General features: G+C 34.0%; 12 protein-coding genes across 12 annotated transcripts; 7 read left to right on the top strand and 5 right to left on the bottom strand.

Moving 5' to 3' along the window:
• Window positions 1-182: 182 nt before the first annotated feature.
• On the top strand, window positions 183-1,943 carry HPC2 (Hpc2p; the record flags this gene model as incomplete). Its single annotated transcript, XM_020222713.1, has 1 exon — window positions 183-1,943. The coding sequence occupies exon 1, from the start codon at window positions 291-293 to the stop codon at window positions 1,941-1,943; it is 1,653 nt and encodes a 550-aa protein (XP_020078068.1). The 5' UTR covers window positions 183-290.
• A 102-nt stretch (window positions 1,944-2,045) lies between these two features.
• Window positions 2,046-4,244, bottom strand: YBP1 (Ybp1p; the record flags this gene model as incomplete). The annotated part of the gene is made up of 2 exons (XM_020219591.1): window positions 2,046-2,560; window positions 2,633-4,244. 2 exons carry the CDS (start codon window positions 4,242-4,244, stop codon window positions 2,163-2,165), a joined length of 2,010 nt encoding a protein of 669 aa, XP_020078067.1. The 3' UTR covers window positions 2,046-2,162.
• A 197-nt stretch (window positions 4,245-4,441) lies between these two features.
• HYPBUDRAFT_105175 (uncharacterized protein) lies at window positions 4,442-4,882 on the top strand (the record flags this gene model as incomplete). Its single annotated transcript, XM_020218395.1, has 1 exon — window positions 4,442-4,882. The coding sequence occupies one exon, from the start codon at window positions 4,442-4,444 to the stop codon at window positions 4,880-4,882; it is 441 nt and encodes a 146-aa protein (XP_020078066.1).
• A 221-nt stretch (window positions 4,883-5,103) lies between these two features.
• SIM1 (SUN family protein) lies at window positions 5,104-6,549 on the bottom strand. Its single transcript, XM_020220905.1, has one exon. The coding sequence runs from the start codon at window positions 6,465-6,467 to the stop codon at window positions 5,307-5,309; it is 1,161 nt and encodes a 386-aa protein (XP_020078065.1). The 5' UTR covers window positions 6,468-6,549; the 3' UTR covers window positions 5,104-5,306.
• Window positions 6,550-6,910: 361 nt separating this feature from the next.
• Window positions 6,911-7,320, top strand: HYPBUDRAFT_152227 (uncharacterized protein). Its single transcript, XM_020220904.1, has one exon. The coding sequence runs from the start codon at window positions 7,031-7,033 to the stop codon at window positions 7,304-7,306; it is 276 nt and encodes a 91-aa protein (XP_020078064.1). The 5' UTR covers window positions 6,911-7,030; the 3' UTR covers window positions 7,307-7,320.
• Window positions 7,321-7,666: 346 nt separating this feature from the next.
• On the bottom strand, window positions 7,667-9,490 carry KNS1 (serine/threonine protein kinase; the record flags this gene model as incomplete). The annotated part of the gene is made up of 1 exon (XM_020223478.1): window positions 7,667-9,490. The coding sequence occupies one exon, from the start codon at window positions 9,488-9,490 to the stop codon at window positions 7,667-7,669; it is 1,824 nt and encodes a 607-aa protein (XP_020078063.1).
• Window positions 9,491-11,342: 1,852 nt separating this feature from the next.
• OFI1 (Ofi1p) lies at window positions 11,343-11,540 on the top strand (the record flags this gene model as incomplete). The annotated part of the gene is made up of 1 exon (XM_020218480.1): window positions 11,343-11,540. A coding segment is annotated over one exon (198 nt), but the record flags the coding sequence as incomplete, so codon positions are not given.
• Window positions 11,541-13,115: 1,575 nt separating this feature from the next.
• On the top strand, window positions 13,116-14,231 carry HYPBUDRAFT_147514 (uncharacterized protein; the record flags this gene model as incomplete). Its single annotated transcript, XM_020220061.1, has 1 exon — window positions 13,116-14,231. One exon carries the CDS (start codon window positions 13,116-13,118, stop codon window positions 14,229-14,231), a length of 1,116 nt encoding a protein of 371 aa, XP_020078061.1.
• Window positions 14,232-19,012: 4,781 nt separating this feature from the next.
• COX19 (Cox19p) lies at window positions 19,013-19,658 on the bottom strand. The gene is made up of 2 exons (XM_020222955.1): window positions 19,421-19,658; window positions 19,013-19,365 (listed from the first exon to the last, which is right to left on the bottom strand). The coding sequence occupies exons 1-2, from the start codon at window positions 19,437-19,439 to the stop codon at window positions 19,043-19,045; spliced, it is 342 nt and encodes a 113-aa protein (XP_020078060.1). The 5' UTR covers window positions 19,440-19,658; the 3' UTR covers window positions 19,013-19,042.
• On the top strand, window positions 19,435-20,116 carry HYPBUDRAFT_152226 (uncharacterized protein). The gene has a single exon (XM_020220903.1). It carries the CDS (start codon window positions 19,507-19,509, stop codon window positions 19,723-19,725), a length of 219 nt encoding a protein of 72 aa, XP_020078059.1. The 5' UTR covers window positions 19,435-19,506; the 3' UTR covers window positions 19,726-20,116.
• Window positions 20,117-20,413: 297 nt separating this feature from the next.
• Window positions 20,414-22,570, top strand: AGC1 (amino acid transporter; the record flags this gene model as incomplete). The annotated part of the gene is made up of 1 exon (XM_020222162.1): window positions 20,414-22,570. The coding sequence occupies one exon, from the start codon at window positions 20,414-20,416 to the stop codon at window positions 22,568-22,570; it is 2,157 nt and encodes a 718-aa protein (XP_020078058.1).
• Window positions 22,571-22,850: 280 nt separating this feature from the next.
• On the bottom strand, window positions 22,851-24,337 carry HYPBUDRAFT_147510 (uncharacterized protein; the record flags this gene model as incomplete). The annotated part of the gene is made up of 2 exons (XM_020220060.1): window positions 22,851-22,870; window positions 22,957-24,337. The coding sequence occupies 2 exons, from the start codon at window positions 24,335-24,337 to the stop codon at window positions 22,851-22,853; spliced, it is 1,401 nt and encodes a 466-aa protein (XP_020078057.1).
• Window positions 24,338-24,432: the final 95 nt, after the last annotated feature.

Genomic DNA, 24,432 nt, shown 5'->3' with positions numbered 1-24,432 from the left:
CCTTTTCCAAGTCTTAGCATCTTCGCTGACGTTGGTAATGTAAGTAATGCTATTCAGTTTGATATTCTTAGGGTAGTGTTCAGAAACGAAACAGTTACTTACTGTGCGCTCTTTGCTTTAATTTTTTTTTTTCCTTAGTTTCGTTGTTTAAACTCAACTTCAGTAGTCAACATTTGATCACACTCAAACTTTACATTGAACAGCATAGAAACCATATAATTGGGAAGTGGAATTGGAAATAAATTACTTATTTCTAACAATTATACACACAGAGAAATAGTTTTCCAAACATGTCGACAAACCCACGTAATAACGTCCCCATCTCACTGTTGTTATCACTTTCTAACGACGATGAAAGCCAACAAGCAGCTGTATATCAACAACAAGTCAATAATGCTCCAGGACAGCAAGGGCTACCCGTGAGGAATGCAGTTTCTCAATTCCAAGCTACATTTGGAGACTCCAGGTCTCCATCTACTGAACCAAATGGTATACAAGCCAGTCGACCACATTCTCAACATGAAATAATAACTATAGACTCTGATTCTAATGATTCACAACAGTCATCATCATCCGCAAGGCTTATACCTGGTCTAGGCCCACCTCAAAGAGAACGCTCCAAACCGAAGAAACCAGTATTGATCAAACCAAACTCTAATTTACCAATACTCGTACCTAAATCCAATGGGAATGGAACCTCTCATTCTCCATCGCCTAATCCACCTCAGAAGGTCAGTCCTTTACCCGCAGTTAAACAATTCCAAACCACTTTTTCGTTCGGTGGAACCCCAGATCCAGCGGCAGGTTCACCACCATTACCAATTAGTAAAACATCAATCAATTCTATAATAAATATTGATGACGAACCAACCAAAACTGACGAAGCACCGAAAAAGAAGCGCGCTCCGGCAAAGAAAAAGGATGGTGAAACTGCTCCAAAGAGAAAGAAGCCAAACCCAGAAAAGTCATCCACTCCAACTGATGTCAAAAAGAAGAAAGTGGCTCCCAAGACAGAAAATGGTGCCAGTACAGAACGAAAGAAGCCAGGTCCTAAACCAAAGAAAAAAACCCCCGAGCAGGGTGCTTTAGCCCCCGGTGCAACTACTGGGTCAATACCACAGAAAGCATCCAATAAACATTCATCAACTAAATCTAATTCTGCGGGCCCTTCGCCTCCACCGAAACCCTCAATTCATCCAACCATGACTACTGACAAAAGCCAGCAGCCAACAGACATTAAGCTTGCTGCTCCCAAATTTGATGACTTGGATGAAATACTGGTGAAAAAAGAAGAATCACAACCTATGGACAATGTGTCCAAAACAGAAGGTCAGATAAAGAATGAAACTACTATAGGCAAAGAAGAAGAAAAGAACGGTGTGAATGATAAAGAAGAAGAGAAGGAAAAAGAAAAAGCAAAGGTTGAACCACCAATAATATCTTTGAATATTCCATTAATTGACCCAAACAATCCTAAACCGGGTCAATCTGAAGTTATTATCAATGTATTAAAACTTGCCGAAGATAAATATGGCTGGTCGACAATCCACCCCAATGCCAAATCGGCCATCGACCTTATGGATGAAATGATTGACGAAGATGAAGATATAATAGAAGAAGACGAAGATGACGACTTACATATCGTAGAATCAAATTCTACAGAAAAACAGATCCCAGCAAATACTCAGGCGTCTAAGCAAAAGAAGAAAGAAGATGAAGAATTGACAGAAGAACAATTAGTTAGACAACATGAAGTCAAAATGATTAGAAAAGTTGGTAAATATGATTACGAGGATCCATTCATTGATGATGAAGAATTACAATGGGAGGAGGAAATATCTTCAACGAAGGAAGGTTTTTTTGTTTATTGGGGACCTCTTGTTGATGATAGAAGTCTAAATACGGGCTCAAACAAAAAAGGCTCTTCAAAAAGTAAAAAATAAACCATTAAATACCTTTTTTTTTTTTTTTTTGATACAGAGACATAGTCTGCTTTACATTGATATAATGAAAAGAACTATACATTTTTCAAAACCTATACTGATAACACATATATGTAGTAAATAAAAAGAGGAGGTGAAAAAAAAAGATTTAATATAAATAAAATACATTACTTCATTTAGGGACGTATCGGTACGCAAAAAGAATCCATTGCCATAGAATCAGGCTCGAATTCTATCAAGAGTAACTTTCAAAACACGAATAGCATTTAATTCATGAATTTTTGATTCATCACTCTCGAGAATTTTTTCAACCAGTCTGACATTTTGATCAACATTCTTAACAATTTCTTGAACGCTTTCATTCGAAATTCTTGGATCGTCTTTCAATATAACCAATAGATTTAAAAAAGCTGATAAAGTTGGTAATTTGAACAAGTTCAATTGAATTTTTTCATCATCATTACCTTCAGATTGGAAAACTTTCTTATTAGAATCTTCAATCAAAGCGGTGATGTCATCTGCTCTTTCTTCACTTAATGAAATGAATTTGCTCTTAATAGGACCCGAATTTGAACCTTGACGAGAAGGTAATATTGGAGGTCTTGGTTTAGAATTAACTTCTTCATCAATTTTTTCTTTTGAAGTTTCGCCACTATCGACTTTTTTCTGTAAATCAACTTTAGCTAAACTATCAGAAATATCATTTATGATTTGTCTATCTTTATCTTTAGTTAATAACTCTTTCAATACACCAACTAAAACGATTTTAACATTATCAAAGGGGCAATTTTGCAAGGAATCCAAAAGGAAAGAATAAGCAATATCTTCAGGAGAAAGAGCCAAAACTCTAGTTAATAAAGTTAAAGTCGCAAATCTAAAATTAGGACTATTAGGATTTGAAATTATCATAAATAATAAAGTTTGATAATAAATTGTTAATAGGATTTTCGGAATTTTTGATAATTCTAATTCTAATCTTTTACCTCTTATAGTCAGTTTATGAATCGAGAACCAACCCCAATAAACCATTATATCATGTAAGCCAAGATAATTAAAGGTAGATTGGACCATAGCCGGAACAATGATTCTGATTGTCATTACTAAAGCATCAGTAAAATCAAGATCAAAGATATTGAACTTTTGTTTTGAAGCAATTGAATAAGTGAATAAATAAATTATACCTAGAGTAGAATTACGAATTTGGTTAGAATCAGAGTTGACTAAAGTAGAAACCAAATTTTCTTGATAATCAATAATTAATTTTTCGAATATTTCACCACTTATTTCATCACCATCTTGATTATGATCAACGTCCAAAAACAACTTATGAGAGTCCACCAAAAAATTTTTGAAAACATCATCAATATCGATATCAAAAGATAATAACAATTCAAAAAAGCGGTCGAGAACTGGATGATCAACAACAAAGGATTCATTTTCCGACTTTGTTAAGCGAGAAGATTCTTGTAAATGTGATAATACTGAAACTGAATAACCAGAAAGGCATTTTCTAGAACTCATGAGTAAGGCTTCAGTTATAAACCCTGTTAATAATTTTCTTTGTAAATAATTTTCATCATCGGTGATTTTGTCAAGTTCTTCTTTAGTGTAATCCTTATTTGAAGAAGTTGGGAATTTAGGACTAGTATAATTTCTTGAGAAATTATAAACTCTTTTCAACATAAATGAGTTATTCGAAACTGAATGATTAACATTCATATAAAGTAGATTTATGTAAGAGGTAACTAGCATTGCTAAAAACCTTGAAGGATAATAAGTATTGATTTTTTTCAAACAGCTATCACTCAATTCAAAAATACAATATAATTTTAAATCAAAAAATTGATCTTGGATTACATTATTTGGTTCAAAAAACTTATTATCATTCAATCTAATGGTTTGTAATAATTCAGTACATTTTAAAAACAATTCTTTGGGGTTACCATTATGAGCTAAGATTTCAAATATTTTCAATATTTTATAAACCCCTGGAGCTTTTCTAATAACACCACTAAAGTCATAATCAGTATCAACGAACGGAATTAACAAAGATGGTAAATCCCAGCCAATTTCATAAGTCAATTCACTATCACTAGCCAAAACTTTCTGTAAGTTGCCCAATAACTCTTCTCTTTCTTCAAAAGTATATCTAGCAGGATCAGTATAGTAAATATCTAATACTGTACTATACGATAAATAATCTTTTGATTGTTTAACGTCATCAGCAGCGGTTTCCAATGCTTCCAACACCTTGTCGAAGGGAACAAGCTCAATGGTTGAATCACTATCTTTTGAGGACATTACTTACTTAATTTCAATTAATTCGCCAACTTCAATACCAACTTCAATTAATTAGCCCAGCGAGATGAACTTTTCAATCCTCGCCGATAAAGCCCCGTACATACGCTGGCAACCCCCGTGCACCACAGAAAAATCAATGATAAAATGCAAAATGCAAAATGCAACCATTAAAACCAAAAGCAACAACTCCAGGAATAATGTCGAGTCTAATACAGTCAGAGCCGGACGACTCGTCTACATCTACATCTGCGGCGTCGTCCATGGTGTCTTCACAGGATAAGGTGATTGAAGAAACCGGGGCAGAAGAGAAGATCCCGCTATCTACATCGATATACATGGATAAAGTGAATCGACCCATTGAAATAGAGCCTGAAGAAAAGATAAGTATTAGATTTCAGTCAATTGGATCTACTCCCAAGATAACGCCTAATAATTTCAAAATCACTCGGAAACAGAACGTTAGTACTTTGATTAAGTTTATGGTTAAGAGATTGAGATTAAGACAGCAATCGATATATTTATATATACAAAACAGTTTCCAACCGACCCCCGATGAGAATTTAGGAGAGTTGTATGATAATTTCAAAACCAATAATGAGTTAATAATTGGATATTGCCATTCGATTGCGTTTGGATGAAATGAATTTTACTTAAAATAAATAGGATAAATAAATAAATAGTATAAACAGTATAAATTAAAAACAATAAAGTAGGCAATACCCTCATATGAGCACCGAAACTTTCACGAAAAAAAAAAAAAAACCTTTTGCACACAATACAGATTAATTCCTAATAAAGAACCGAGATCGTTTACTACAAATTTGAATGATTTGGGAAATATTTTTATATTGAAACAATAGAGCACCAGTGTAACTATCTACACCACTGAGACGAATGAAAAAACAAAAAGGTATCAGGAAATAATACAAGATTAGTTAAAAAAAATAAGGGGGAGAGTAAGAGAGAATCAGAGCTGCAGAAAAAGGTGCATTTTTAAATAGAGATAAATTAATATAACAGAAACTTTAATATGGTATAGGTAGAAACACATTAGGGATTAATTTAGTAAAAAACAAATTGAGCTTTACCAGAAGAAAGGGTAGAAGTACAACCGTCAGTACCGTGACCGTTGTATTGACCATCTTCATAAGAACAATCACCATTAATGGAAGCACCATTAGTTCCTTTAATTTTAATATTATAGTTTGGAGTATCTTTATTATTTGGATTTGGAATCAAAGATAAGTAAGTTTTACCATCGGTAATACCAGCACCCAAGACAACTGGAGCCCAGTTACCAACACCAGAACCATCAGTACCCCAGATACAACCATCTTCAACAGAAACACCAGCATTGTTAACGTAGTATTGAGTGGAAGTTTTACCGGATTTCCAGGTGTAGTATTTGGAAGAATCAACAACCGAAACTGGAGCGGTAGAACCAGCTTCTAACAAGGTTGGAATGTTCATGTTTTCAGAACCTGGATAATCGGTTCTACAGATAGCAACATCTTTTTTAATGTTTGATTTAAATTCGGCAGTATCTTTACCCCAAGCACATAAATAATCAGAATCCGAGTTGGACTTGTACAACTTACCGTTTTTACATTGTAAACCACCAACAGAAATACCAGACGAAGGTTGTTCAGAAGGCCATTGGGTCTTGGACATACCAGCTTGACAAGCATAAGAACAGTAGTAACCGTCTTTACAAGTAGAAGAGGTTTCCCCGTCTTCATTCATAACAGAGGCCCAACCACCCTTGGTACCGGAGATCCAGTCAATGGCAATAACCCCTTGACCGGTTGGTAAAGTGTCACAGTCGTACTTACCATCTTCAAAGGTTTCGGAAGGATCTTCATAAGCAGACAAGTCACCAGAAATAGAACCGGAACCGGAAGAACCAGAACCAGAACTGGAGCTGGAAGAACTGGAGGAAGTAGAGGAGCCAGAAGTGGATGAAGAGCTGGAAGAAGAGGCACTGGAAGAAGAGGCAGCAGCAGTGGCAGATGAAGTGACAGAGGTCAAGGTGGAAGAAGCACCCCCAGCAGAAGAAGCAGCCGATTGGGAAGGTGTCACTTGTTTACCTTGGGAGTCAACGTAAACAACTTGGGTGACCACGGCTCTTTTGTCTTGATGGTGGTGGTGTTGGTGGCCTTCCAAAGGAGCAGCCAAAGAGCTAGTAGCCAAGGCTAAAAGAGCGATTAAAGAAAAAGACTTCATAATTAACTTAAACGAATGGAAATATCTGATTGAAATTTAAACTAAATGAGTGAATAAACAGATACCTAAGGTTAAGGAAAGACTATAGTTGGGTAATTAGTTAACGGAAAAATTCAAATCAAGAAAGGGAGAAAAAAAAAAAAGCCAGAAAAATTGTAACTGGAGGTGGGAAAAATTGATTTATATAAAAAGGTTTATTGTGCAGAAGAGCAAAATGAACGAAAAAACAATAAAAACAAAACAGAAATTTAATGAAAAAAGAAAATTAAACATTGCACAAAAAAAACAAAAAATTTTTTTTTTTTTTTTTGTTTTTTGAGAAATCGAAGATTAACTGAAATTGCTAATTTCCAGATTCTGTTCATCCACTGGCTGCACTGGTTCTGGCTGCACTGGTTCTGGCTGCACTGGTTCCTGGCCTGCCAGTGGTGCCGTCGGCCACTGCTGTGTCGGTCAGCAACACGCTGATACAACAGCCTGCTGAGACAACGTTAACAAACTAATACACAGTAAGACATTCACGAGTTCTAGACTGTTTGACACAGCTTATGACAGGGCCTTTAATGGCGAAAAGTGCTCCTACTGCGACCGAGGATTGTTCCAGCGACACACGACCCCTTTTCTTTTGCTGGGTTTGTAACGCCGCCAGGGGGATTGGCTGTGGTGTATGGGTGCGCACTCGATCTAGACCTTTACCTACTTTACACTACATACTCTACTTACTCTCACTACTTACTCTCACTACTTACTCTCACTACTTACTCTCACTACTTACTCACTACTTACTCTCACTACTTACTCACTACTTAGTCTCATTGTCTTACTGTCTTACTACTTAGTGGTACTAGTACACTTACTGTCTTACTACTTAGAACACTACCGGCTGGCTGGTACTGGTGTAGAGTGTAGGAGGGCACTATTTTGTGCTTCATCAGATTGTGTTAAATTGGTTGCGTTTATTGATCTTGCCTGAATAGGCAGGCGGATTTGCAACTCGCCTCACGGCTTTTGAATCGGTTTCCCGCTACATCATTAAGGTTAAACGTAACATCATGTATTAATACTTCATATAAGCACAGAAAAGAAATAAAAACAGAAAGTAAAACAGAGTAGAAGAAAAGAAGAAAAGAAGAAAAGAAAAAAGAAGAAAAGAAAAAAGAGGAAAAGAAAAGAAAAAAGAAGAAAGAAAAGAAAGAATGTCATATAGTGCCTTCATCTTCGATACCCAAATTGAACCAAGGATGTTCTAAAGCTTCTAGAGCGGTGATTCTATCTAGAGGATTAATAATGAATAATTTTTTCAACAAGTCAATGAAAAACCACCAAAAGGTAAAATTACCATAATTTATTAAATGGCAATTATTATTATAATTTTCATTTAACGAATAATCAAAATTAATGTTTAAACCAATTTTATTACTAATGTACAAATCGATTCGATTTAATTGGTTTACCCCGTCAATGAATTTGGACGGGGTGGAAATTGTAGGAAAAATTAGCTTGAAAGAAGAATCCTCATAAATTTCGTCATCGATAATAACGTCGGAATCTTCTGAATCACTTTCATCAGTTTGATAGTTATTAGTGAAATATTTTAACCCGCATTCGTTTTCTTTCCTCTTCAGTTTTTTAACCATTGATTTATCAATTTGATATCCGCAAATTTTTTCAATCATGGCCAAATGTTCTAAATTATCATGAGTTCTAAATAAAGGGTCTCCAATTAATAATTCCACCAAAATGCACCCCACCGACCACATGTCGCAGGGGAAAGACCATCCCACTCCTAAAACAATTTCGGGGGCACGATAATGTCGGGTACTCACAATGGATGAGTGATATTCATCATCGAAAATAGCACTACCAAAATCAATGATTTGGATCAAGGGGTCATTTAGTATTTTGGTGGTGACCGGTAATTTTTCCTTATGTTCATTGAAATTTAACTTCAAATAACTCGAGATAATGGTTTTAGAAGTGATTTTTTTCCGCTGATATGAATCATCATGGAGTAAGATATTTTCGGGTTTTAAATCGGTATGGATTAGATTCAAATCGTGGAAATAACTCACCGATCGAATCAATTGTTTGGAAATGGCTTGAATATGACTCCCCGGATACGGAATAAACTTATTATTTTCCAAAAAATTATATAAACTAATCTTAAGTAAATCAGTAACAATACAAATGTGTCCTCTATAATCAAAACAATCTTTTAAATGAATACAGTGATTTTGATTATCTTCATCGTATTTTTTCAAAGTTGATAAGATTCTTAATTCAATTCGAGCCGCATCTCGATACTTGGGGATATTTCTGATGATTTTAATCGCCACTAATTCTTTAGCAATTTTATCAAAACATTCAACAACTTTACCAAAAGTTCCCTGTCCTAATAATTTAACAATAATATATCGATTGGCAAATAAATCATTCACTCGAATCACGTAGTGGCCATCTTTATCATCACAATTAGGTAAATTTAACTTATAGGGAATTATATTGGTTTTAATTTCCCCCAATTTTTCTTCTTTTAAGATGTAATTACTGGGGATTTTATTATAAAAACATTTGGCTTGGGGTAATTGGGGTAAAGAATTGGTTCGTTGTTTTTTCAAGTTCATTTTATCATTATTCATTACTTGGTTTACATTAAACATATTATAAGCATTAAATGATTCCAGATCTAATGAAAGTATCGAATCAGAATTATTTCGTCTTTGTTTGGGCCCAAAATTATTTTCTACTGCCCGTTCTTCTAATATGATAATATCATCATCTTCCTCTTCTGCTTCTTTAGCTTCATCTTCAATAATATATACATCTTCATTTATACGGGGATACTTTAAATCATTCAAGGTAGTATTGGAAGATTCAAGTGAAAAAGTCAAGGTATTATTATTAGTATTCGTAGGGGATGAGGTATCGGAATTGGTTGACTCCAGTTGATTCGATTTTCCTTTAGAATTATCAAATGTTTCGCTCAACCCTCTGGGTCTTTTCCGATTACTTATTAATGACATTTCATACAACAACACAATGTTGTATCAACTATATGAAGTTCTTTATGACTTGTTTTTGAAGACTTTTGTTGCACTTTCCAAGGTACTTTTATTGTACTTTTGTTTTTCAGCCCTTTTGATGATTTGATTTCGATTACTTTTCAATTATTGTATTGATAATACTCTGATAATACACAAAGTAAATGTTACCTGAGTGATTATCAACCTTAGGGGGTTGGAACACGGGGTAGTGTGCGCACCGGGGAGAGAACCGAAAGAAAAAAGAGCGAGCGAGCGAGCGAGAGCGAAGTAGTGTGTGAACCGTGCAGGTGGCGCGTGACCCAGTGGTGTATGGGTGTACCGACTTTGAAATAAAGCTGTTTTGACATACTGATGGTGAACAGTGATACAAGTATCTATACAAGTAATACAAGTATCTATACAAGTAATACAAGTATCTATACAAGTAATACAAGTAATACAAGTATCTATACAAGTAATACAAGTATCTATACAAGTAATACAAGTATCTATACAAGTATCCATACAAGTAATACAAGTATCTATACAAGTATAAGTAGCACAGAAGACTGTCGGTTTTCGCAGCAAACCGATTTGTTAAGCGAATGGAATGGCGTGCGCGGCCCAGACAGACAATTCTCAGACAATTGTCCCTGATCCAGGAACCATCCTACGTCGGACCAGTTAAACAGTTAGGGACCAGTTAAACAGTTAAGTAAGAGTGAATGGTGATAGTGAACCAGTAAGCAGCGAATGTCAGTGGCGAGTCAGTGGTGATTGCTATCTCACAATGATTCATGGACCATGCAGCCATAAGTGGACCAGCAACGGGTCTCCGCCAGAAAGTGAGACCAAATTCCTGCATTCATCGGGGATGTCACCTCAATTACATTGAGACCACCACTAAATACGGACTTCCGCACCCACTTAAGCACTTGAACATTAACAGTTTTACACAATTGGTCTTGTTCTTTGCTCCAAGTTCTTCCCGTCTTTATAAACTTTATTGGTCCCAGTATTTTGATTTTCGGTCCTTTTCTGTTTTATTTTATCTATTTTATTTTGTTTTTTTTTTTTTGGCTTTCGTTTTCCCTGGTTCTTCTTCTTTTGATCTGTTTCATCTTTTGATACTCAGTTCCCTTACCCCTACTGTCAAAATAAGTTATCTTCCTGAATCCTTTTGTTGGTGGGTAGTACTTTTCATTAGGTTGTTAAGATTGCCCCCATATCCCATAGAAAGTGTGTGAATCAATTATCCAGCAAATTTAACTAATATACAGGTATCGCTCATAGTTTTTTTTTTTACCCGTTAGCAATGAATTTAACACCAACTACTAATAAGTCAACTCCAACTACTAATAAGTCAACTCCAACTACTAATAAGTCAACTCCAAGTACTAATAAGTCAACTACTCCTACATCCACCTCTTCGGATACATCTAAGCTAATTCGAAAAACGTTATCACCTCCGGAATCTTCGATATCTTCGAGAAGCTCTTCCACCGAATACACTGGTATATTACCTAACAATTCTGAATGTAATCGTGATTTCACCGCTACCAATTCAAAATTACCAATGAAGAGACCAGCAAGTAACGATTTATCAAATATACTACATCCAAATAACAGTGATGAAGAAAATAATGAACCTTTAAGCATAGCTTCGGAAACCCACCCCATTATAAACACCGAAACTTCCACTGATTATGAGGAAGAAAGTCCCAAACCTCCACAACCAAGTCCCCATTTATCCAAACAAGAAGCCTTCAAAACCAATGATCATAAGAAATCAAAATTAGATAAAAAGTTTTTTTGTAAAACTTGTAATCAAGGATTTACAAGAAAACATAATATGGTCAGTCATGAATTAATTCATACTTCTCTAAAACCTCATACTTGTTCAGTATGCAGTTTGAAATTTAGAAGAATTCACGATTTGAAAAGACATGAAAAATTACATACGGGAGCTAAGCCTTATCATTGTGAATATTGTAATCGAAGTTTTGCTAGACCAGATGCTTTGACCAGACATCAAAATTCAATTAATGCTTGTTCCGGTAGTAAAGAAAATCCAAATCATCCTTCAAATATAAAATTAGAAAATCACAATAATAATAACGTTAGTGTTAGTCCGGATGATTCTTCAAATAATTCTTCTAATGCAAAACCAAAACCCATTTCAAATGGTCTTGCTTCAAATCATACCACTTCTTTAACCAGTCCAAGCATTAATGATACCATTAATCGTGATAATTATGATCTAAATCGTTTAAAAGCTTTCCAATATGGTCAAGAATCTCAAAAATTAAAATCGGATGATAATAATGATGATTCTTCCGATTCAAATCATCAACAACGTCATCATCACCGTCATCCATATACCATAACCACCACAACAACAACCACAACCACCACCAACCGTGATAGAAACAATGGTTATAATCGTGACCATAATATAGAACATAACCGCGATCACCATCTTAATAGAGAAATTGACGATAAAAGGTACTTGAGACCCCCAGTAAGTCATGATCAACATCCTAAAATTGAAAGCGACCCTAAATTTAATCCAAAACACTCTTTTTCAAGTTATGATTCCCCGGGTCCTCCGCAGAATTATACTTTTCCTTCCCTAATACCTTTAAATCAAAATTTCCCAACCTCTTTTCTTAGACCCAATTACCAAAATCCGGCTCAAGATGATAATTCTCTGATTTCTTCAACCTCCTCCAAAAATCAACAACTGCCCCTGCACCTTCAAAAACTACCTCTTCCTCAACAATCGCCACAACAACAATCACCACCACAACATCAACAACATCAACAACATCAACAACATCAACAACATCAACAACATCAACAACATCAACAACAATCACCACAACAACAACAACATCAACAACATCAACAACATCAACAACATCAACAACATCAACAACATCAACAACATCAACAACATCAACAACATCAACAACATCAACAACATCAGCAACCTCAACAATCACCACCGTTCCAACAGCAAGTCCACCAAGACCAACCACGGTTTGCTCGGCCTCCCCTCCCACAATATGCATACCCCAGCTTCGTTCAACAACAGTTTGACTATCACCAAAACCGTCAACGCCTACAATTTGAACAACACCAATTCGAAGAACAAGAACGCTTCAGAAGAGACCAAGAAGAACAGAAAAGAGCCCACGACCGACAGATCCAACATCCCTCCCAACAACCACAACAACCACAACAACTGCAACAACCTTACCCCAAGTTCGTTTCAATGTCTCAGTATCAAGACTTGATCAGTTATACTCAAGAGTTACAACACAACTTGAGCCAAATGAACTCACGATTAAAGTCCTTGGAGGATTCCGGTAATCGAGATTATGACTTCAAATATGAGCGCTAAGACTTACGATGATGTATATTTTGTATAAGTAAATGAATTTATAAATGTATAAATAAATAATTCTACTGTAAATTTGCATCCTTTATCGTCCTGCATGCGCAAATCACCAACCCACGCAAAATCACTGATAAAGGATACACCCTCTTAAAAAAAAAGTGAGTAATTAAGGGGCAAACAGTTAGTGGTTTTACTTATACCTTGTTGTTAATTAACTTGAAAATGAATGAAATTGAAAGCTTTGGGGTAAATACCCCCTCCAGTGAAGAGTGGTCTATCATCTCCTCTTCCGATATCGATGAACGGTCCACTACTTCCTCCACTAATGGCGATTTATCTACTAGAGAGGATTCTCATATTGATTCCACGGTTGATTTAAACGCTAAACAAGATTCAGATGATCTGGATACTAATACTAATTATATAGAACAATTGGATTCATATATCAGATCAAAATCAAGTGATTTCTTTAATACTTACTTGAGAAGTCATTTACTTTTTTATAAAACAAAGATCAGTACTCTAAACGTACAAAAAAAAATTGAAGCCTGGCAAAAAAATCAAAACCAAACTAATGTTTATCAATTTAACGAAAATGATTTGGGATTTTGGGATTACTATATCTATCAAAGTATCTTGTTTTTAGAAAAAAATGATGAACAGTTATTCTACTATATAATGGCATTTTTTCTTTCAATGACCGTTATATTAGTGGATATCCAAAGATGGAATCGTCCAAGTGTGAAACCCCAGACTTTCAATGATAAACTTTATCAATTCTGGGACTCTGTTGTTTATGAAAAGGAAACTTCGTTCTGGTCAAATTTGGGTTTCCCGCAAAAAAGGAAAATGAAGTTTAATAGTCAGTGGATTCTAACTAAAAATTACTTGAAAGATGGTCCGTTTTTTTTACAGCACCATTTGAACTTGGTTTGGGCAAAGTCGGGGAATTGGCTAGATTCTCTCTCCAGTAAACTGGCTGATTTATCCAACGAATACTGGCCAATTCTCAAGGATTCTTTCAAATCCCATCTGCTCGAGTTATCGAAACAATGTCAGGTTTTCTACAATCTCTCAAATGATACTGTTTCTAAAATGTTAGTTCAACTCAATCATTCTTCTCTGACTTTGAAACATTTTGTTAAAGCTTCTGCAATTGAAACTGCAAAAAATTCAAAACTGATTTGGTGTATTGGTAAACATCATTTCCAAACTGTTATTTGGCCTGTTGCTATTGATTCAAAATTAAAATTTAATCAATTATCAATTAACGTGTATCGGGAATTAAAGTCTCTTCAAAAAGAAATTATTCAAGCTACTAGTCAAATTGTCTGTTAATTTTTTTCTCTTCTTCTTATCCTGGTGATTTTTTATTTTATTGAATACCCGGTTGGTATTCTCGGTGGGTTTCTTACTTGTCCTTTGTTTTTCTAAGTTTATTGTTCATGTCTATGTTTAATGTTCCCTGTTCCTGCTCTGATATACATTTTCTAATATACTTTCTTTGTAGATGTAGAGTTGCAATTATATTAGGTGGTCGTGTCAAATGTCCGTTTTGTTTTTTTGGTGAACGTCCAAAAAAACTAAAAAAAAAAATTTGAAACGACCGGCGTCTACAACTTCATTTGTTGATTTCAATTTGTATAGAAATAATTCAAGTGACAATATCCTTTTCCGTGAACTGATAAGAACTATAGCTATAAGAGTAGTTGCTTGATTTAAATTGAACAAAGAAAAATTGAAAAAAAAAAAGAAGTAATAGAATAAACCATGGGTATTCCAAAATTTTTCAGGTTTATATCGGAAAGATGGCCGTTAATCTCTCAGTTAATTGATGGGAATCAAATTCCAGAATTTGATAACTTATATCTTGATATGAATTCGATTTTACATACTTGTACTCATTCCAACGATGATACTTTATCAAGAATGACTGAAGATCAAATGTATGCAGCAATTTTTTCATATATTGAACATTTATTTGAAATCATTAAACCAAAAGAAACTTTCTATATGGCTATTGATGGTGTTGCTCCAAGAGCTAAAATGAATCAACAAAGAGCAAGAAGATTTAGAACGGCTTATGAAGCAGAAGAAAATTTGAAAAAAGCAATTAATCAAGGATTAGAAATTCCAAAAGAAGATCCTTTTGATTCCAATTCAATTACCCCAGGTACTGAATTTATGTCAAAATTAACTGACAATTTGAAATACTTCATTCATAAAAAAATTAGTGAAGATTCAAGATGGTCAAATATTAAAATTATTTTAAGTGGTCATGAAGTTCCTGGTGAAGGTGAACATAAAATCATGAATTTTATTAGATCAGTTAAATCTCAACCAGATTTTAATGTTAACTCAAGGCATTGTATTTATGGTTTAGATGCAGATTTAATCATGTTGGGTTTAGTTAGTCATGAACCTCATTTTTCATTATTAAGAGAAGAAGTTACTTTTGGTCCAAGATCTCAAAAGAAATCAAATGACTTAAACGATCAAAAATTCTTCTTATTACATTTATCTTTATTAAGAGAATATCTTTCTTTGGAATTTCAAGACTTGGATAATCAATTAAATTTCGAATATAATTTTGAAAAAGTATTGGATGATTTTATATTAATCATGTATGTCATTGGTAACGATTTCTTACCCAATTTACCTGATTTATTCATAAATAAAGGTGCTTTCCCCTTATTGATTGAAACATTTAAACAAAGTTTAAAACAATCAGATGGTTATATAAATGAAGGTGGTAAAATTAATTTCAAACGTTTGAATTTTTGGTTCAATTCTTTATCTGAATTTGAATTAGAAAATTTTGAAAAACAAGATGTTGATGTCGATTGGTTTAATAAACGTTTGGAAGATATTTCAATAACTGGTGAAAAAAAGAGAGAAAGAACCGGTAAATTGTTGTTATTAAAAGATCAAAAAAAATTAGTTGGTGTTATTAAACCATGGTTATTAGAAATAAATTCTCATCCAATTAATAAATTAATTGAACAAGAAAGTAAAAATGAATTACCAAGTTTACAATTGCCCACTGATGAAGTTGAAAAACATTTGGATTTCGTTAGAAAATTTGCTTTGGATACCGGTATTTTAATTATACATTCAAAAAGTGCAAATACTTATGAAGCAAGATTAGATATCGATGGAATCTCTCCTTACGAATCGGAAGATGAAAATAATAATAGAATTAATGATTTAAGGAAAACCATTAAAAAATATCAATCAGCTAATTTATTTGAAACAGACGAATTAATGAAAGACTCTAAAGATATTTATGATTCTAAATTCCTTGATTGGAAAGATAAGTATTATAAAGAAAAATTAAATTTTTCCATCCATGATAAAGAAAAAATGATCGATTTAACTCAACATTATATCGAAGGTTTACAATGGGTTTTGTATTATTATTATAAAGGCTGTCCATCTTGGAATTGGTTTTTCAGATATCATTATGCTCCTAGAATTAGTGATATCTCCATTGGTTTAAATGCCTTTATTGAAAATAACCAATTTGAAATAAAATTTGATCAATCGACACCTTTTAAACCTTTTGAACAATTAATGGCTGTTTTACCCGCTAGATCAAAACAGTTAATGCCAGTGGTTTACAGAAAATTAATGACCGATCCTCAATCTCCGATCATTGATTTTTATCCAGCAGAAGTTGATATTGATTTAAATGGTAAGACTGCATCATGGGAAGCTGTCGTTTTGTTAAGTTTCGTTGATGAAAAAAAATTACTTGATGTTTTGAGGCCTATTGAACTTCAATTAACACCAGAAGAGAAGAGAAGAAATTCCTTTGGTAACGAAATTCAATTCATTTTCAATCCTCAAATTGACCAGGTTTATCAAAGTCCATTACCCGGTTTTTTCCATGACTTAGAGCACGATCAATGTTACGAAGAAAAATTTGAAATTACCCCTGCTAGACCAGATTTTACATTTGATTTATTGGAGGGTGCTAAAACCGGCAAAGATTTGTTGGCCGGTTTCCCAACTTTAAGAACCATTGAATTCGATTCTGAATTATCATTACATGAAGTGAAGGTATTCCAAAATCCTTCAAGGTCTGAATCCATGATTTTAACTTTGAAAAACATTTGGGATGATCTTTCTACTAACCAATTCAGTCATAAATTCATTAACAAGGTTGTTTATAGTAGATGGCCATTTTTAAGAGAATCTAGAGTTGTGAAGGTTGTTGATGAAGAGGCTGTTTATGAATCTGTTAAAAGTGGTAATGTTAAAAAGATTGTTTCAAGCCCAATTTCACCAGAAGAATTAAAAGATTTCAAATCTTTATCTAGATCGATTTCTCAATCTTATGAAAAAACTAAAGGTATCAAGTTAGGTGATGTAAATGCTTTAGTTCATGTTCAACCAGTCACTGGTTTGATTCGTAACCAAAAAGGTGCGTATGTTAAAACATTTTCTAAAGAGATTGAAGTCTACCCAATTCAATTAATAGTTGAAGAAGTTATCAATGAAGATGAAAGATATGCTACTAGACCACCAATCTCAATTGAAGAAGAATTTCCACTTCAATCACAAGTTGTATTTTTAGGAGCATTTGCTTATGGTGCGCCAGCTACCGTTGCTGGTTATACCGATAATCAAAAGGTAAATATTAAAGTTAATAAGATTCAAGCAACTGCTGAACCAAATATTGGTAAGAGAAGATTAGAAGTCGAGAATAAGGAAATCAAATATTTACCAAGTTTCCAAGTTTCAAAACTTTTGAAACTCAATCCTTTATTCCTATCTCAAATTACTAGTGGATTTATGCTTGAGGATGGAAATAAAAAGGTTAATATTGGATTAGAGTTAAAATTCGAAGCTCGTCGTCAAAAAGTTTTAGGATACACCCAAAAATATGGTAAAGTTTGGGAATTTTCACCATTAGCAATTCAATTGATTAGAAACTATCAAAATAAATTTCCATCCTTGTTTAACAATTTGATTAGTCATAATTCCAACACAAGAAATATGCCAAAAGTAAAGGAAGTTTCTAGTGGTGAAGAAATTCAAGAAGTTCGTAAATGGTTAAAAGAAGCCAAACTGCAGTTAATCACTGTTAGTTTAGAAAGTGAATCCTTAACCAGATTTAGTTTCAATGCCATTGAAACTTACATTGAACATTATATTGCTCAACCCCCACCATTATCGAATAAAGATATAAAAGGTGTACCAAAAGAAGCTATATTAGATCCAAGTGAATCATATCAACTATTAAGTACTCAAAAATTCGAGTTAGGTGACCGTGTTATTTACGTTCAAGATTCGGGTAAAGTACCAAAATTAAGTAAAGGTACTGTTGTTAGTATTATTTCAATTGGAAATAAGAATTCATTGGGAGTTATATTTGATTATCCAATCTTGAGTGGTAATAATTTCAATGGGAAATTAAATACCAATAGAGGATTATCAATTGATTCGTCGTTAGTCTTAAACTTGACTAATAAGCAATTGGTCTATCATAGTAAAGCATCTAAGAATCAAAAACCAATTAGTGCACAAGAAAGATTAGCAAGACAACAACAAATTGAAGAGGCTAAAAATAAGAAGAAAGAATTGGAAAAACAAAATAATGCTAAAAAATCCAATGAACTTTTAACCTTGTTGAAACAAAACAAAGATGCTGCTAATAAGGCACAAGCTAGTGATGAACTGAATAAAGATAATGATGAGGTTTTCAGAAATAATGATGCTATCAAACAAATTTATGGACAAATTTACTCTAATGTTATGAGTGAAGGAAGTCAATCATTCCATGCCCCACCGCCACCACCGCCGCCAGGTCCAGGTATGGCTATTCCACCACATCTCTATGGAGGTGTTCCACCAGTCAATGGATTTGCGTATCCACAAGGAGCTTATCAACAAGTTCCACCAGTAGCACCTGCAAGTGAAGAAGCTAAGGAGGCTAATGGGGACGCCAAACCTAGAGGAACCAGTAATAGAGGCAGAGGCGGTAGCAGAGGCCGTGGAGGCCGTGGAGGCTCCAGAGGTGGAAGAGGCAATAATACAAGAGGCCGGGGTCGTGGCAAAAGTTCGAATGGAACTAAAGATGAATAAGAATGATATGTATTATATGTGAAGAAATAAATTATGTACAAGATGTATTAATGTAAGATTCATTGCTCTGTATCAGGCTTATCAGGCTTATCAGTATTTATATCCTTCTCATGGGTACTGACCTCCTTTTTGGGTTCAGGTTTATCACCCGGTAAATTAATTAAACCAAGCGAAGCCCAGTCCGATTTATCCATGAGCTGGTTATCCATTCTACATTTCAAATAAGATTTGGCCAATATACGACAGTTGGGTGCATTTTTATTCTCAGTATATTTCATACACTTCAAATAGTCCAACATTTGTTGTTTGCATTCTCCATAATGATCTAATGGGAATGAACCTCTTTCCGGAGGTGTTGGAGTCCAGGTTCTGAAATTTCCTCCTATAATCAAGGTTAGTCCGGTATTCACCAATACAAAAAGCGAAGCTGTACTTACCAGGAGCACCAGATGCCATTGTTATACAATCCTTAACGGGTTAACAAGGAACCTACTAGACTAAGTTGGTGAAAATTAAAGATCAAATGGCTCGAGGTTTGATGGCCGGTCGTGTGCCAAAGATCAATATCCTACCCATTGAATCAAGACAGAGACCAAACCCTTTCAATTCCCCTAGTGCCGGACCTGACCCCCATATAAAAGTTACTCGTTATGGCTCTCACAATCGAACGAGCCAACTATTAACAATATCCTGCCAAACTCCAAAATTAAACTTGTTTGGGTGCTGGACTTGTTTTCGCTAAACGGAAACGCTCACTCGAACCCCAAGACGGCCATTTCGCCGACCCCTGCTAGCACCCCGAGGAAACCCGCCAGCGCTACCTGGCCCATATAAAAGTTACTCGTCTCACACCCCCAGTTCTTCTGAGACAGCTCTCCAGGCTCCCGCTGCAATATGGTGTATTACCACCAAACGGGCCCACCCCAAACCGTACGAGACGAGCACCGACACCCCCGTACCTTCTCGGTGTTTGGGTCTTTGTTGGTGCTGACCCTTTTTACCCCACCAAAACCATCGCTGCTGGAAAAAGTCTCCCTTGAGCCGAAGGGAAACCGGTGAAAAAAAAAATAAAAATAAAAATAAAAGAAGACATATATACTCTGGGTCTTGTGAATTATCACTGGTATACCGAGATTATAAAGTAGTGGGAATCTACGCTAGTTACTCTAATTCTCGAGAAGAGTAACTTTTTTGTATATTCAGATTAGTTACTGGTGCTTTAATTGGACCAAAATACATTGTTTTTCTCCGTGAGATTTTGAATCATCCAATCAGATTATTAGGTTAATATTGGAGGAAAGCCCATTACCCCACAACTAATTCAGTTTTTACGTGTTTTAGGGTATTTAGTCCGAAATATATATATATTGAGATAGATTCGGGTTTATAGTGACTTGTTTATTCTGGAAAAACATATTGGCCAAGTCAGAATGTCAGCTAAGGAGCTTTTTGACCAGTTTAGTGTTGATGGACCCAATGGGAAGTCATTGAGTTTACCACAGTTTATTACTATTTTATCACCATTTGAAAATGATTTACCTAAACAATCGTATTCGTTACTTTATTTAATTGCTGATCGAGACGCTAAAGGGTATGTTACCGAGGAAGATTGGCTTAAATTTACTGATACTTTAACTGCTAAAGATGGAGAGTTTAAGTTATTATTTAATTTAATTAGGAAGAATCCTGAATCGAATAAGTTGGGTTATGATGAGTGTTTAAATCAGTTAAACAATTTGAATAAAGCCATTGATGCAAATTATCAACAGAAGAAGATTAAGTTGAATTGGACTTATTTTAATCAATTTTTCCAACCTTATGGAGAAATTGAATATAGTGATTTTATAACTTTGATAAATTATTTACCAGTTACTAAATTAATTGGGAATTTTGAAATATTAGCCAATAAAAAGGGTACTATTGATTCAAATGAATTAAATGAATTATTGATGAATAATTTATATCATAAATTATCTAAAAATTTAAAACAAAATTTGAATTCATTACCAGAATTTTTCAATAAAGATGAATTTACATTGTCAAATGTTTTATTCATTTATAATTGTTTAAATAAAGTTGATTTGATTAATGAAACAATTGCTAATACTCCACCAACTACCCAAGATAAAAAGGATATTTTGATTAATAAACAGGATTTATATAATCATTTAAATGATCATTTATTAAAATCTTCTAATTTCAAACCAGTTTCAATCGTGGAACTCGATTTATTATTTCACCTCATAAATAAAAATGAAGAAACAATTCCTAGAAAAGACCTTATATCTTTTCTTAATCCAAATTATAATAATAATTTACCAAGTTTATACTCAATTTTTGAACATCCTGCTGCTCAACCGGTTCAAGATGATAATTTTTCTCTTTGGCCCATCTTTGATTCTTTATATTCCTTCTTTTTAGGTTCAATTGCTGGTTGTATTGGTGCCACTGTGGTTTACCCTATTGATTTAGTTAAAACTAGAATGCAAGCCCAAAGACATAAAGCCGCTTATAAAAATTCTTTAGATTGTTTCAAAAAAATTGTTAAGAATGAAGGTTTAAAAGGTTTATATTCTGGTTTAGCTGCTCAATTAGTTGGGGTTGCTCCTGAAAAAGCTATCAAATTAACCGTTAATGATTTAGTTCGCAAAATTGGTACTAATGATGATGATAATTCAATTACAATGCCTTGGGAAATTTTAGCTGGTTCTTCTGCCGGTGCTTGTCAAGTTATCTTCACCAATCCTTTGGAAATTGTTAAAATTAGATTACAAATGCAAGGTGGTTCTCAAAATAAAGTATTGAAACCAGGTGAAATTCCTCATAAAAAATTAACTGCCGGTCAAATTATCAAAACTTTAGGGGTTAAAGGTTTATATAAAGGTGCTTCTGCTTGTTTATTAAGAGATGTTCCTTTTAGTGCTATTTATTTCCCAACTTATGCTAATTTGAAATATTTATTATTCGATTTTGATCCTTCAAATCCAAATAAAAAACATCGTTTAGACTCTTGGCAACTATTAATTAGTGGTGCTTTAGCTGGTGCTCCCGCTGCTTTTTTCACTACTCCTGCAGATGTTATTAAAACTAGATTACAAGTTGAACAAAAGAAAGGGGAAACTAAATATAATGGTATTGCTCACGCTTTTAAAACTATTTTGAAAGAAGAAGGTGTGGGTGCTTTCTTTAAAGGGTCTTTGGCAAGAGTGTTTAGATCATCTCCTCAATTTGGTTTCACTTTGGCCTCTTATGAACTCTTACAAAATTTATTTCCTTTACATCCTCCAAATACTAAAGAATCAAACTTTAAAGCAATTAGTGGATATCCTGGTGTTTACTCTTTAACAAATGATCAAGTCTATAACGGCCGTGATACTAGAACCATTTACCTCAATCAACAAAAATTGTTTAAACAAAATGGTTTAATTGCAAATAATAATTCTGAAAAATTAAACGATGCCTTGGTCAAAATCCCTGCTGAATACGTTTATAAAAGTCAAGATACTATTAAATTACTATTAGATGTTGATTATAAATTTGGAAATTTCAATTATGATTCCTATATTAATTATATCAAAAAATTTTAAACTCTACTTTTTTTTTCTTTTCTTATCATAGATTATATACTTATAAATTCTCCTTTGTAATTACTATCCTGATTTAGTCCTCTTATAATACATACACTTCACGAAATTTTATCTTGCATGAACACTATACGAATTGTAAATGGTTAATGCCATATGTCAAAAGCTTTCATCTTCATCTTAAGTGAAAACTGTCAATAAATTTTCTCCAGTTATAAATAAAAAGAATCCCCCATCAACTTTAACAGGATATACACACTTTATTTCAGATGCAATATCAATATCATATATATATGGTATTAACTGTGGGTCAAGTAAGCTTGTTATTTGAAAAGATGTATTAGAATTCCTTAATATCAAATTGCCGTCTATTATTGCCAGAAACTTACTTCCAGAAAAATTGTTATTAATATATGTGACTTTTCTTGATGATTTTTTGGGGCTTTTATATCGAAATTTTATCATAGTACTATATTCGAGGTTAAAGATAGTGATAGACTTCATTCCTATTACTAAAACATCGAAAAACCTTGGATCATCAGTCTCTAGAACAAAAAAGTCTCTTATTTTATCTTCATGATATATAATGAAGTTTTGTAGTGAGTCAGCATTTGACGATAGCTTGGAAAACACTAATTTCCTTGATCCAGTATGGGACAGTGGAACAAATATGAAAAATTCATTATCGTAGATCTTAATCAACTCAAACTTCATAAAGCTCTTACATCTTGGTTGCAGCGCAACGTCCAATTCTGCATTATCTGGGTCATGATTAGTATCAGCATCCTCATCCATGGCAATCAAACTTGATTCATGAGCAAAATTTGTCGACTCCAGTCTACTGTGGCCCATTTCCATGCCATCTTTGATCAATGTGTCAAAACTTTTCACGGGATTAGAATTTGACACAGTTTTATCAGAAAGATACCTATAGAAACATTCTTGCTCGATTAAGCAATCATCTTTGATTATAAACACCAAAACAGCAGCTCTCGAGATCATCACAAGTTTTTGTTTCAAAGATACTTGATAATCTTTGTATGTTTTTTGCAAAACCCCAATCTGAATGGGAATGATCGAGTAGTTATCAAAGTCATCCTTCTTCCAAACCCACCGTAATAAAACATGTTGACACCAATCATCAAACTCATAAGAAATTAGTGATAAGTCATGATAGGTGAAGATGTTATCTATCTTGTATGCATATGTAGTATTCGGCATATAATCTTGAAAACATGCCCTTAGTTCCTCTGATGAATCAAGTATATTCAGACCCTTTGCAAATGTTTCTGTAGCTCTAATCCTTATTTTTCTTTCTATAGCAGATAAAGTGTATTCCACATTATCCACTCGAATAAATCCTACAATCGCGGCATCATTATATTCAACGTGATGTAAAGACTCGAATGCTTTGAAGTTTTTGGGTCTCAAACAAGATATATTGGATAATGATCGATAGTTATTGAATTTTGAATACATCATCGCATCCCAAGTGATATGATCTATATTTCTTATTGGTATGTTACCTCTAATCATCTTTTGATAATAGATTTCTTTACTCAATCCCGCTGGATCTTTCTTCACTTCACCTAGTTGTAGTTTCTTCTGCTCCCTTTCAATGATCTTGTCATTCTCTGATTTCCTCTTTTTGTTCTGGATTACATTATTATGATATTGTGAGTTTTGTTGAAGACCACCGTTTGTAATTTTGAAATACCTTTTTTTAGAGGGATCAAAGTAAAACCCGGGTATATCAGGAGGCGGGGGCATATCTTATTATCATCATTCCATTGATGTCTGTTCGTTAGATAACTTAATGGATTGAGATCAGTTCTCTCTTTTTTTTTTTTCCTTCCTTCTCTCTG

This window comes from Hyphopichia burtonii, assembly GCF_001661395.1.
Source record: "Hyphopichia burtonii NRRL Y-1933 unplaced genomic scaffold HYPBUscaffold_2, whole genome shotgun sequence".
Classification (NCBI taxonomy): Eukaryota; Fungi; Ascomycota; class Pichiomycetes; order Serinales; family Debaryomycetaceae; genus Hyphopichia; species Hyphopichia burtonii.
This window is presented reverse-complemented; position numbering and strand designations above follow the sequence as displayed.

Excerpts from the sequence above, each read along its gene's own strand:
- SIM1 (XM_020220905.1), bottom strand. The coding sequence starts at position 6,467 with ATGAAGTCTTTTTCTTTAATCGCTCTTTTAGCCTTGGCTACTAGCTCT.
- HYPBUDRAFT_152227 (XM_020220904.1), top strand. The coding sequence starts at position 7,031 with ATGGCGAAAAGTGCTCCTACTGCGACCGAGGATTGTTCCAGCGACACA.
- HYPBUDRAFT_152226 (XM_020220903.1), top strand. The coding sequence starts at position 19,507 with ATGGCTCGAGGTTTGATGGCCGGTCGTGTGCCAAAGATCAATATCCTA.